The sequence below is a fragment of the Melanostigma gelatinosum genome (genome assembly GCF_949748355.1).
Source record: "Melanostigma gelatinosum genome assembly, chromosome: 9".
In the NCBI taxonomy this organism is placed as follows: domain Eukaryota; kingdom Metazoa; phylum Chordata; class Actinopteri; order Perciformes; family Zoarcidae; genus Melanostigma; species Melanostigma gelatinosum.
This window is the reverse complement of record NC_136642.1, coordinates 16,809,235-16,822,072: the sequence shown is the minus strand read 5'-3', so window position 1 is coordinate 16,822,072 and position 12,838 is coordinate 16,809,235. Positions and strand designations below refer to the sequence as shown.

At 40.6% G+C, this 12,838-nt stretch overlaps 1 protein-coding gene across 1 annotated transcript in view; it reads left to right on the top strand.

The window, feature by feature from the left end:
- LOC306781991 (transmembrane protein 65-like) overlaps nt 1–12,838 on the top strand; it is a 29,603-nt gene that overhangs the window by 11,392 nt on the left and 5,373 nt on the right. The window contains exons 3-6 of the mRNA XM_079275129.1: nt 326–370; nt 2,855–2,922; nt 4,024–4,078; nt 7,472–7,514. Coding sequence (XP_079131255.1) covers nt 326–370; nt 2,855–2,922; nt 4,024–4,078; nt 7,472–7,514 — 211 coding nt within the window. The remainder of the gene's footprint in view (nt 1–325; nt 371–2,854; nt 2,923–4,023; nt 4,079–7,471; nt 7,515–12,838) is intronic.

Below are 12,838 nucleotides of genomic sequence, written 5' to 3'. Positions count from 1 at the left end.
GGCCTGATTGGCAGCAGAATTATCACTTGCTGATGCCACTTTTGCCCTCATTTGCGTCTGGCAGCGAGGGAGACGCTCTTCGCTCCTCTCCCTCGCTCCCTTTCATCTCCTCTGACACATTGCTAAAATGTAAAATGTCTCTCTCTCCCCTCTTGCTACTCTTTCCCCTTGTGTCTGAAAGGTCCTGACTGATAGGCCTTGCCATTTAAGTACTGTCTGACATTTATCCTGACCCCCCCCCCCCCCCCCCCCCATAGAAAAACAGGCCACAGGAGATGCAGATGCTTTATAATACATTTTTTCTTCTTCTTCTCTTCTTTTTCAGGGCAGCTGGAAGTCGCACCACCTACTAGAGCAGAGTTAAGATATGGTAAGCAGTTTTGTTTTTTTTCCTCATCCTGGTGGATGTTTTCGAATGACTCTTAATGTTTATTTTATCATTTTTGTTCGTGTAGAGGGCTGATTGAAGGAGTACACCGATGTGAGAAATGATGATTCATCTTGTAGCATTACCGCCTGGATTGACATCCCTCATTTAACCGTCAATTAACCGGGAAGATGAATGAAGATCGGTCTTTATTAATGAGCAGGTTATTGTGGTTCGTACTTTGTTTCCACGGTCTCCCCAAAGAAAAGGAAATACTCCGGCTATTAGGGTTATATGTTGAACAGATATGGGATTAGCTATCGCGCCTGATGTCCCAAACTAATTGGTACCTGAGAATATCAGTAACAGAACACGGCTTAAGTGAGACAAATGACGATGAGAGAAGATGACAAGCTGCAAAATGATGGCCCTGTCACTTTATGACACAAAGCACACAATATTTAGCTCCTCCGTTCTGCTGGGCCACGGTGAGCAGAGGACAACACAAACACACACATACTGTTAGACAACAGACTCCACGTGCAGCACAGTAATATGTCTGGACAGCTAATGGACCTTTATATAGTATATTTATTGAGCCATGTTTATGGCTTATGAGATCCCCATTTGATCCACTCAAAGTCTTGCTTGGGTCAATAAACACTCATAAATTAACGGATTCAAAAAAAGAAACACAAAATGTAAAAATGCAGAAAAGGGAAAACTACACAAGTTATAGCAGAGAGATGGGAAAAAAGAAAGATCACCAATTTAGATATTTACTTCCGGCCATGATACCGAAAATTAATTTCACTTGTAATATGAAGCGCTTTGTATTTGGTGTAATCATTTATAGAATGTGTTGCAGATGATTTATCATGACACTCGCACATATGTAATCCACCTCCACACACTCAGCTAAAAGCTTATGCAGGCATACTTCACACTGCGCTGCTCAGTTACTCACATGACCTCAGATTCCCCTCCTGCTGAGAGGTTGGAAAAGCTGGTTCACCCAATGTAGTTCATATCAACCTTTTGTGTGACGAAAAGAGATATTTCACGACAAGCAAAAAACAGAGATCATGTGAGAAATCTCCCCTCTCAAGCTCGGGGTTTCTCTGGCTCGACAACAAAGACAACACAGCCGAGTGAAACTTTAAAAAGAAACATCAACTAAGCCGGCTGTCGGGTGATTTTCCTCGAGACAGCAAATTAGTGTTGTGTGTATTGTTGCTTTGCTTTTCTCCTGCTTCGAGTGTCGATGACTTCTTTGGAAAAAGTGTCTTTTCATAACTATGAAGACAGATCCATTCGACCTTTAGTCATAACACTCTGACCTAAAAATCATGAAATAAACTGTTTAACTGTAATCTGTTGTGCGAATGCTATTTGGAGCTGAAGTTTGCCGATGAAATTGTCTCAACTCTGGTCTCATTTGTCACACCGCATCACAAAAAGATGATGACTGTTGTTTTTAATTCACATCCCTTTTGAAAACGTATATTGGTATAAAATGATTCTGAAGTTGGAGCAGTGCCTCTGCAGTTTCTCGACTTTAATCTCTAGAGCTGTGAAGATTAGGTGCAGCAGGTTGGATGTGATGTGATGGAATTGTTAAACAGGAGAGCACAGGGAGCGGTCCTCCGGCAAGGCAGCATATCTAGACCACATGAGCAAAGTGTGGCCGGAGGGAAAAATCATCAGGGTCAAGATCTTCAGTTGACTAAAATAATTTGGATAAATCTAAAAATCTAAAAGAAAAATCCCATAAAACGAACAAGATCTGTTATAGGTAATCTTACGTGGTAACAAGTTCTGCACTAACACTGAAAAATCTTCCCTAAACCTTTACATAATTTATTCCCAAGTACAAGAAATAGTGCAGTAACTGGAACTGCTGTTTAAAACGCAGTCACGTGACCTGTTGTCACAGAATTGTACAGTCAATGATTCTTCATACTAAAGGATACTAGAGAGAGCCAAGAGGCAAAAGGTCTAATTTCTCTTCACTCTCAGGTTCTACTTTGTCTTCTCTGCAGAGAAGCATCAGGTCTCGCCACCGAGAGATGCAGTGCTCTTCAGAATGCAATCTAAGTTGCCCCTGGTGTTACATTATGATAGAGTCTGTGTTTAAGATATGAATATATGATAGGGGATTTGTGAGCTTACGTAGCAAGATTGGAAATGCTTCATGGGCAATGAAGGAGAGCTGCAGCAGAACGAGACCTTGAGAAAAGAAGTGACTGGTATTCAGCAGTGATTATGCTGTAAGCCAACACCTTTCTGCAGATCACTGACTTGAACTAGACTCAGACTAGACACTCCACTAGAATAGACTCAACCTCCCTGGCATTTTGTGTCCACTGATATAATGTTATTGTATCTTCTTTGTGTTAATTCTGTCCCCAAGGCTCAATTATGTTGTGCGTTGATGAAGACATGAACACAATCTGTGTACTTTCTGTTTTCTGTGTTATTTTACAGTTCTGCTGCACAATGCAATCCCATTCGTTGGATTTGGATTCCTGGACAACTGCATCATGATTGTCGCTGTAAGTCTGTCAGCGTCATGTGTTCCGCTGCAGCTCAGTGGGTGTAAAGATTTACTCAGTGTTGGGAGTTTGATTTCAAAGAATACTGTAGGAAGCTTTCTTTGGATGGAAACATCGGCGAGAGGAAGAAAAATAAGTGTTTTTTTTGTTTGCTGCTGCTGTATTTATATCTCTGTATATTTCCTGTTTTCTCTCCTGTTTGTTTGGCAGTCTGTTCCTCGTCTCTGTTTCTCAGAGTCCTTACTTTTCTCGTTTGTCATGTAACATCTGATACATTGTTTTATAATTGGCCTGCCACAAGCTATACCCACTCGTTATTAAGTCTTTGTGAAGTTGATCAAATAATTAAATCTAAACCCAGTGGAACAATCCGCTCGGGGAATGAAGAGCAGTATGTTTTTATCACAATAAAAGAGTGCCTTCACTGCAGGTTTTTTTTAACACAGATACAGTGAATTCTTAGAGGCCTCTCCAAAGAGATGGAACGACAAAGTGACAGTGAACAAATATAATCAAATAAACTGAAACAATAAATTGAGTACAATGAAATGGCATAGCTTTTCATAAAAAGTAAAGTAAGAATATGTGCATATTATAAACACTATATTGAGTTTTTTGCCTTTTCTCTTCATAAAGTAGACTGCAAAATTATGAAAAATCAATAATTAATCACATTTTTGGGCTTGATTTGCCTGTGAAATGTGCATTTGATAAAATGTTTATTTTTATGGAAGTGAGTGTCAATGTCTGACATACTGGGTGATAAACTAAGAGAAGAGAGACCTATAGCCAATGTTATTCGACATTAAACCAGGGAAGTTGTCAATACTAGATATGTATATATAAAAGAAAGCATACTGGCATCATGGACCATAAATGATCCTCTTATGATAACGAAGTTAGCCTCAATTAGATAAGTAATATCTGTATTCCTCTCTGAATATAACTGAGAAAGAACATGTGAACAAATGCATTTCATGTCATACATTAACTTGCACTGATGGTTTATATTATAGAATGAGGGAAATAAATTGAGAGCTTTCCTGTCTTACAAATGAACCATAATGTGTGTGTGTGTGTGTGTGTGTGTGTTTCTCGCAGGGCACACATATTGAGTTATCCATCGGCGTGATCCTCGGCATTTCAACTATGGCTGGTAAGAGAATCTCATGATCCGAATGTAACTTAGTATCTAATAACAAATGTTTATATCTTTGAATCGGTAAAGTTCTCTGCTCAGACAGTCCAGAAGGCTTTCAAAGGCACGAGTCTGAGGCAGAGAGATGTTTTTTCTTCTGGAGGGGCAATGAAGCAGTGTATGTTCACTATTCTGTTCTTATCTGAGCTTTTGAAAACATCCTTGATTTATACCTCGTTTTGATGTCATTTACAGTCATGAATGGTTTTCATTATACAAAGTGAAACCTGCCCTGACAACAAGAGAAACGTCCATGTTGCTTGCTGCAAAGCCAACTTTGATCGGTTCTCTAAACACGCCTTTTAATAATCCCTCTGGTTTGCTTTCTAGTATATTTGCAGACAACATCAGTCCAGTTAAATTCATAATTGAATTGCTCACATTACAGCCAAATTTAGGTCAAGAAATCTTGAATCAAATCAATATTTTACACAAACAATCTATTACTGTAGACGTGGTTTGGGTTCACATATACATTTTGCCATCCAGACTGCAAGTCACGCTCCCTGTCTGCTTCCTCGTTAGACGGTGTTCCAAATCACAGCGGACTCCAACTCTTTAAAACAACGATACAAGGAGGCATTTTCAATTTCCGTGCTGACAGAATAGCCAGTCTGACAATGAAGCTTCAATGATGAAGTCACAATTTGAACACTGCTGTGACACTAATCCAGAAAAAAAGGGAAGTGAGATAAGATTCGAGAAAGGAATCAAAGAGAGGTGTGTGATAATCCTGTTCACGAGCAGGTTGAATGGGTGTAACATCCATGAAGCTCAAAGAGGCACATTTTAATGGTATCACTTGTTTCTATTCAGCGCGTCTGGGAGAGGCTCTGAGGTTATGTCACATATCACTGCGTGTGAATGCAGACCGGAGCTTTGAGAAGAGGAGACACTGCTGAAGCAGAAGGACTCTCACCATTTTACACACTTAATGGTGATGAAAGAAACAACCATTATGAGTACAAAAAACAGGATTGAGTTTAAGGTCAGCTGGCATTCCCACATCTACTCTGCCTTCCTCTTCTGCGGCAACAGTGAGCTTTGGTTTCTTTTGGCTCAAGCTTTAAAAGATCAAGTTGTCTCAGTAAACTGATCTGTCAAAGCTGATGCTGCCGCAGAGCAGAGGAGGAGAAGCCTAAAGCCTGTTTTATTCTGGAGAGATGTAGAAAAGTTGACCAGTGCAGACTAAAGCCAGGAGCGATGCATCCACCGTAGTGAGGAGGTATTTGAATCTTTACTTGAGGTGCTTATTGTATCAAACATGTTTTTGACTTGATCCTGCTCTTGTAGATTAGAAATTAACTTCAAAAAATGTGTATTTGTTCATTTTCTTTTGAAACTTCTACAATGAATGGATGATTGGGATTATGATTAAGCCAAGAGAGCAATTCCAGCCCTGGTGGGATTTATCGACAAAGGCGTAATCAGGTTGCAAACTCAGCCAGAAAATGTAAAGTTCATTTTTCAGCTAGATTGTCAGCTAGAGCCTGTTATCTCTGAGTGGCATTAAGAGATCTGACAGCGAGCTCTAGCTGCAAACATCCCCAGTAAATAAATGATTTGCAGGAAACCACCAGCTTGAGCACAGCTATACATAAATACTAAAAACAGAAAGAGAGTCTGTACTTCCTCAAGCACAGCCTAGTTTCTATCACAGCAGTAGTGGTGTTTCTTGTTCCTGCTACATTTGGGACATGTGGGAGTGTGTGTGCAAATCAAGATGCTGCAGTTATCGAGCCCATTGCAGAGTGATGCAATGCTAGTGGCAAGCCTGCAGTCAAGTCCACCAATCACACATGTTCTATAGGAGGCAAATGTGGCTCAGCTGGCTCCATGAAGGTGGACTCTGCACCACTCGATGGTGGTTTAAATTGGTTTATAGTACTTGAAACAGAGATAATAATGTAAAAAAAACACTACAAATTGCAACTAGTTGGAACATTTTTAGGTTAACATGTTTATATTGCATCATTATGATTTTAATACAGCTTTTAATAACATCCTGCATTAACATAACAGACTGTATAAATGCCTCCAGGTTGGTTTTCTTCACATCTGGCCCTCTGATCTCTGGTTTACTGGTTTGTTAAGACCGATTTGCACACTCACCTGCCTTACCTTAAGCATCTCCATAGCTGCAACTGCCATCCATCAAAACGTATGCATGTGATCAAAGAAACAGAAGAACAGGGAAGGGAATATAAAGTATGTTGTATTCTCTCACTTATCCCCAAACCCAGTTTACTCTCCCTTGCGAGTCCCTCTTTCTTTTTTTCGAATGAGTGAGAGTGATGGGCGGAGTACAAGGCTTCGAATGTTGTAAGTAAGTGGCTCTCAGCACCCTGTGGAGATGGACTTGATCGAATGCAGACAGTGAGCAGCAGAGAGAACAGCGAGCCAATGGCAGACAGCCGACAAAGTCTATTAAAGCATCAGCCATCCTATTATAGAGAGAATATACAGTGTGTGCTGCAGCCAGACAGTTCGTTATACAGTTTGGCAAAAACACCGTTACAGTGATGCAACATTTGTCAAACATGAAAATAACTCAACACAAATACAAATACAATCTGGCACAAAAAAAGATGACCTTTCTAAAACACAGCTCAGGTTTTTTTTTTTTTTATCATTAACTTGTACATTTTATTCATTTTACTCATTTTATTCATTTTATTCATTTTATTCATTTTATTCAGACGTACAACTGCAGGTTGTGTGTAGGAAGAGAGTCACTGCATTGGATTGAAGCAGCCAAGACCTCCTGCCAGAGTTGGGTGGAGGTTGTTCCTTAGCAGGAATGGCAGGAATGGCAGATTCTTGAATGCAACATCTCCCCACTCATGGATATTGACACATATTTTCTCATTAGTCATTTCAGCATTCCCTCATCCTCCTCTCCTCCGACACTGCTCTGATTATTCATGAGAAGTTATTATGCTCAGCGACGTGGGCTTCAGCGATGCATCCGCCTCCTTAATGAGCTTGGAATGCACTGTGGCAGTCCATCATATCCTGTGCAAAAACCCAACATGGTAAAAAATAACCAGTGCGGTGACTGACCCATATTCTCTCCCTGTTTTTATATTTAGATAAGAGGCTTTATGGGTAATTATGGCGCTAAATATTATGCCTACTCTATTAGTATTTCTGATGCACATGTAATGTTACTACGCTATTCTTATTCAGCAAATCCTTTTTGCTAACATCACGCGTTATTTATATTGATAATGAAGGGAATGAATTTACCAGATGACTCGGGGTCGTGCCTCTTTAGAGCCGTAGACACAAACATCAATTTCCGAACTCATTTTGTGAACGTGTCTCTTTCTTTTCTCGCTTTTTCGACAGCTGCTGCCCTCGGCAACCTGGTGTCTGATCTGGCAGGACTAGGGTAAGAATTGCACACACACACTCACACACACAAGCATACAGACAGGCAGCTTTTACCCTGAAAGTTTCTGCAAATCATGGCAAGTTGACAGAAGATTTAGAGTCATTACCCTCACTCACTCAAATGATGAAATGTGAAGAGAAGGTAAAGATGTATCATGTCACTCCACTCCCTTTGGTGAAGGCTAACTCATTAAATTGCTCAACATTAAACGGTAATTGCTGAATAAGCCCAGAGGACGATAAGCAGGAGCAGCAAGGGAGGAAAGGAATCGCAGTCAACAGAGGTTTGAGTCCCTCTGAGGACTCTGTGAGGACAGAAGACTCTGCGAAGCAAAAAATGGAGTTATTACTATGAATCAGAAAAGCCAAATAATTTAGTCTAACGAAAAAAAAATCAGACTGAAAAAGGGTGTAAATGAGGAGAGTATGCAGCCCAACTTAACTGTGAATCGTGTAAGTTTACAGCTACAGAAAAAAGACTGTACTGTAGAACTAAATATTGGTGTTAATCTAGTTATCAACCCATGTTGAGAACACTTCAGTTTGATGCACATGAAAACAATCATAAGAAATTGTGAAATAAAGTAATTTGAATCTATAACAAATGTATATATTCCTTAAATAACATTTGATGGGCTCTATGTTCCTCGCTTATTTCATCGTACTGGGATTACATTGGATGTTGTTGTGCAAGGAGTGAGGAAGATTTAATGCAACATTCTTTGTTTAAGGTCTGATCAGGCACATTTTGTCAACCTGTAATGTATTGACATACATTCTGGGTTTGTGCGCTGTCGAAGGAAATGCATTTCGTATTTATTTAATACATTTATTTAATAGTTCATTGCAGGTTCTAATCATCAGTCTTATACTCTGTAAAAGTGCGTCATTAATACTAACCAGGATTAAAGTAAATTGTTTTGATCTCTGTTTTCTGCCTCACTTCTCTTCATTTTATTCCATTTCCACTGACAGAAACAAAACAAAACAATCTCAAAATAGTTTGTCCTTTCCACTGAAATAATGAAGTACAACTGAATCAGAACAATTACCGGTACTGTCACGGTCGTCTGCAGCATGTGATCAGATTTGTTCAATAAAAGCAAAATGAACCATCACAAGTGGAAGCCGTCAGTTTAGGATCAATTCAAACGATTGCAATGCATTACTGGGTTCAATCAGCTGATTGATGACTCAGCTTCCTAACCTGCCAACAGTAAGAGAAGAGGCATCCAGCCACGTGTCACCAGCAACCTACTGGTTGTCAACAACTGGATGTGCCAGAATTTTCTTCAATTAAACAAAGATAAAACAGAAGTAATTGTTTTTGGTACCAAGGACGAACAATTGAAAATCACCGCTCAGCTTCAATCACTGATGTTAAAACGCCACAAACCAAGCCAGAAATCTAGGTGTAGTTATGGATTCAGACCTCTACCTGAACAGCCATATCAAGACAATTACAAAATCAGCCTACTATCACCTGAAGAATATATCAAGGATTAGAGGACTTATGTCTCAACAGGATTTGGAAAAACTTGTCCATGCATTTATCTTCAGCAGACTGGACTACTGTAACGGTGTGTTTACAGGTCTCTGTAAAATGTCCGTCAGAAAGCTGCAGCTGATTCAGAACGCTGCAGCTCGAGTCCTCACTAAGACCAGGAGGGTGGACCACATCACTCCAGTTCTGAGGTCTTTGCACTGGCTTCCTGTCCAACAAAGAATGGACTTTAAAATCCTACTGTTGGTTTACAAAGCACTGAATGGTTTAGGGCCAAAATACATCTCTGATCTGCTGCTACCTTATGAACCATCCCGACCCCTCAGGTCGTCTGGGACCGGTCTACTTTCTGTTCCCAGAGTCAGAACTAAACATGGAGAAGCAGCGTTCAGTTTTTCTGCTCCACATATCTGGAACAAAGTCCCAGAAAGCTGCAGGTCTGCTGAGACCCTCAGCTCATTTAAATCAAGATTGAAGACTTTTCTGTTTGCTGCTGCCTTTAATTGAACCACGTTCAATTCATATATTAATCAATTTCCTGCATTTCTGCATTTTACGACTGCATTTTATTTCTTACACTGTTTTTTAATTGTTTTTGAAATCTCCTTTTCTTTTGCCTTGTGTTTTGATGCTTTTAATGGTTTTATGTGAAGCACTTTGAATTACCTTGTTGTTGAAATGTGCTCTACAAATAAACTTGCCTTGCCTTGTATTCCAGTGGCTATCAGGGATGTAACAGAAAAGAACCGTCTCTCATTAAAATACAGACATTTCAGTAAAACCGGCACGGTAATAAATCGACGGACTAATAGAAAGACAACTAGACAGGCTGTGCTGTTGCCTTTGCACCGTTTTAGTGTGATAGAGTAGCTAAGTTGTTGTGGCCTTTGCAACCGCTCTCAATGGACACACACCACCAGCTGTGTCTCTGCGTGAGCGTCTGTGTGAGCCACTCAATCATACTGGGGAAGCAGAGCCCCTGTGGCCAGTTTGTCAAGGTGAGACTCCAATCGACCAGACAAGAGAGACTTCTTTTCTATTTTGATGGATTTGAACCAGCGAGTGTGGAGGCTGTTTGTCTGCTACTGAGTGCCAGTGGAGCTCCTGAAGGAGTCCTACCACCCCTGCAACATTTGCATCACCGTTCATGTTTATTTCAAAAGTAAACACAAACTGTGATTCAGATTACTGCGGGAGTCAGTGGCACTTTAGTAGCAGTAGCTAAATAGGAGGCGCAGTGGATTGTAGGTACTTTTGTCAGATGAGGAGACCCAAGATGCCTCTTTACTGGAAACTGGTTGCATTTTCATTTGGTTTGCTCAGACCCACGCTGGCCATTTGCAAAGTGAACCATTTCAACATTGAACAGCTTTTGGGACCTGACTACTACTGCCCCGGCTTAGATACAGTTACAGTGACACGTTTTGATGAGCATGAATGGCTTGTGCAATGAGCTATTGCTGCAACTAATTAACATTGTCTGAACAACAGTCCGAAACCAAAAGATCTTCAAGAGGAAGACCAGCCAATTTAACATGTTTATACCTTGAAACCAGTTAATTCTTGGCCTTTATTATATTTTTTGCTGATTTGTTTGAATGTTTTCTGTTGATTGACATATCCTTTAATGGACTCGTCGTTGCAGCTCTAGCATGTGCTCTTCACTGTTCTCAACCTTTCAGTGCCTTCGCTAACAGCAAATGTAAAAAAGAAACTAAAAAAAACTGAATTATCAGTCTGGCCATGTACCCATACATTTTAATTTTTTGGATTCCTGCAGTTGGCTTGGTTTACACTCTCACTTCTAACAAAACACACTTCAATTCATTTGGAAGAGAATCAACATCACTCTTTTCAAGCAGTCCAGCTGTAATGATGTTTCGTTAAAAGTGTCCTCGCCCGTCTAAACAAGCTAAATTAAAATCTCTGGAGATGAATTGAAATGCTGCTAACATGCTAAGTGTTAAGCTCAGCTTCCTTTAGTTAACATTTGGTCGTAAGAAGAAGAAGAAGAAATCCCTTAGAGACAGGAAACGGTGAGCGCAGGGATTAGGAGAGGATGTAAAACAGGTTCATGTGCAACTCAGCCAGCTGATCCTCAGGAACAGTGAAAGTCAAAGGAACCAGTTTATCCACCAGAGTGATTTTCTCAGTCAGGTAGTCAAACAGCACAAATAAATGTAGCTGTCAATGCAGCATGTTCCTCTGGAGTCTCTCGGGTCGATCATGCGGTGATTACATTGCAGCGATTGTTTGTAAACCACCCACTCAACGTCTGTCGTCCTCGACCAAGAGACGGCGACTGACTGACTGACGCTCTTGTGTAAAATGTCTCGTGTGTGAGTTGGTGCTTGTGGTGAGCAATCTGTGCAACTATATCCACATATGCCTTTGTGTGCAGCGGTTCATGCTTGGGTGGATTTGTACGATTTTCCTTTTCCTCCGTGTGTGTGTGTGTGTGTGTGTGTGTGCGTGTGTGCATGCGTGTGCCTGTTTGTGTTCCTTGTGGACATAATGCATTAGTGGGCCGACAGTAAAGCATTAATACATTCAGCCAAGTTAGAAAACAGGACAAAATAACTTACAAGAAACATATTAGTGGGCTCTGTGAATACAAAATGGGTTCCCAAATTTCAATGGTCTTACTTGACTTAACCCTGTGATGTCATATCTGTATTTCTGTTTTACAACACTCGCATGTTGAGTTGGAGCATACTGCATGACCTTGTGTTATAAAAAGCAGATAAAGGCAATTAATGAATGGAGGATTCATAGTAAATCCATTTATTTGTCTTTATAAGTGTACCAGGAGGACTAACAGAGGGTGCTACTTCATCCATCCCCTTCGGGAAAGCCTGGTTTGCTTGCCTTCCTCTGAGGAGGTTTAAAGCCCAGTATCTGTTGCAAACAAGAAGGGACTCAGTAATTCTCAAGGATACGTCAGTAGGGCCGATGCTTCTTTAAATCGTGACATTATCCTAGTTTATCCTGACGATGGAGGACTCCTGTAATGATGCTCTAGTAACCATCAATTGTAGCTCATTTATTATTGTAATATTTTCGGTCCTGATAGTTCTTTCTCACTCATTTTGATTCACATGCCTACCAATGGCACCGCTGCTCTCAGCATGAAACTGTTTCAGAGATAACTCCATGAATATGAGAGCAGCGCCTGTTTAAATCCAACACCGTTAGTTATTGCCCTCCTGATGATGTTAATATATTCATGTTGTTCCAGGGAGGTTTTGTTATTGTTTCTGGTGCAGCCAGGCTGAGATAAAAGTAAGTTCAAAGTTCAAAGTTCAAAGTTCAAAGTTCACTTTATTGTCAAAGTTTCCACACGTGTTATGCATACAGAAAATTCGAAATGCCGTTTCTCGCAGTCCCACAGTGTAATATAGACATGAACATATAACATATAATAGAATAAAATAGAATAAAGTTAAGAACATAAGGGCCTAGATAAAGGATTAACAAGTAGCAGCAGAGAATAAAAAGTGACTGGTGCTGGATGAGGGAAGGGTGTGTGAGGGGGGTATTTGTTCGTAGCAGCAGAGAATAAAAAATTAAAATAAATAAATAGAAAAAGTGACTGGTGCTGGATGAGGGGAGGGGTGTGAGGGGGAGTAGATGTCCTGGTATGTTCCATTTGAGGCAGTGGGGAAAGGTGGGTGAGGGGGAGGGTAGAGAGGTCAGGGGAGAGATGGCAGGGGGGGAGAGAGGGGGAGCGAGAGGAGAGAGGGAGGGAGAGAGTTCAGCATCCTGACCGCCTGGTGGAAGAAGCTGTTCCTCAGCCGGGTAGAGCTCGAACGGAGACT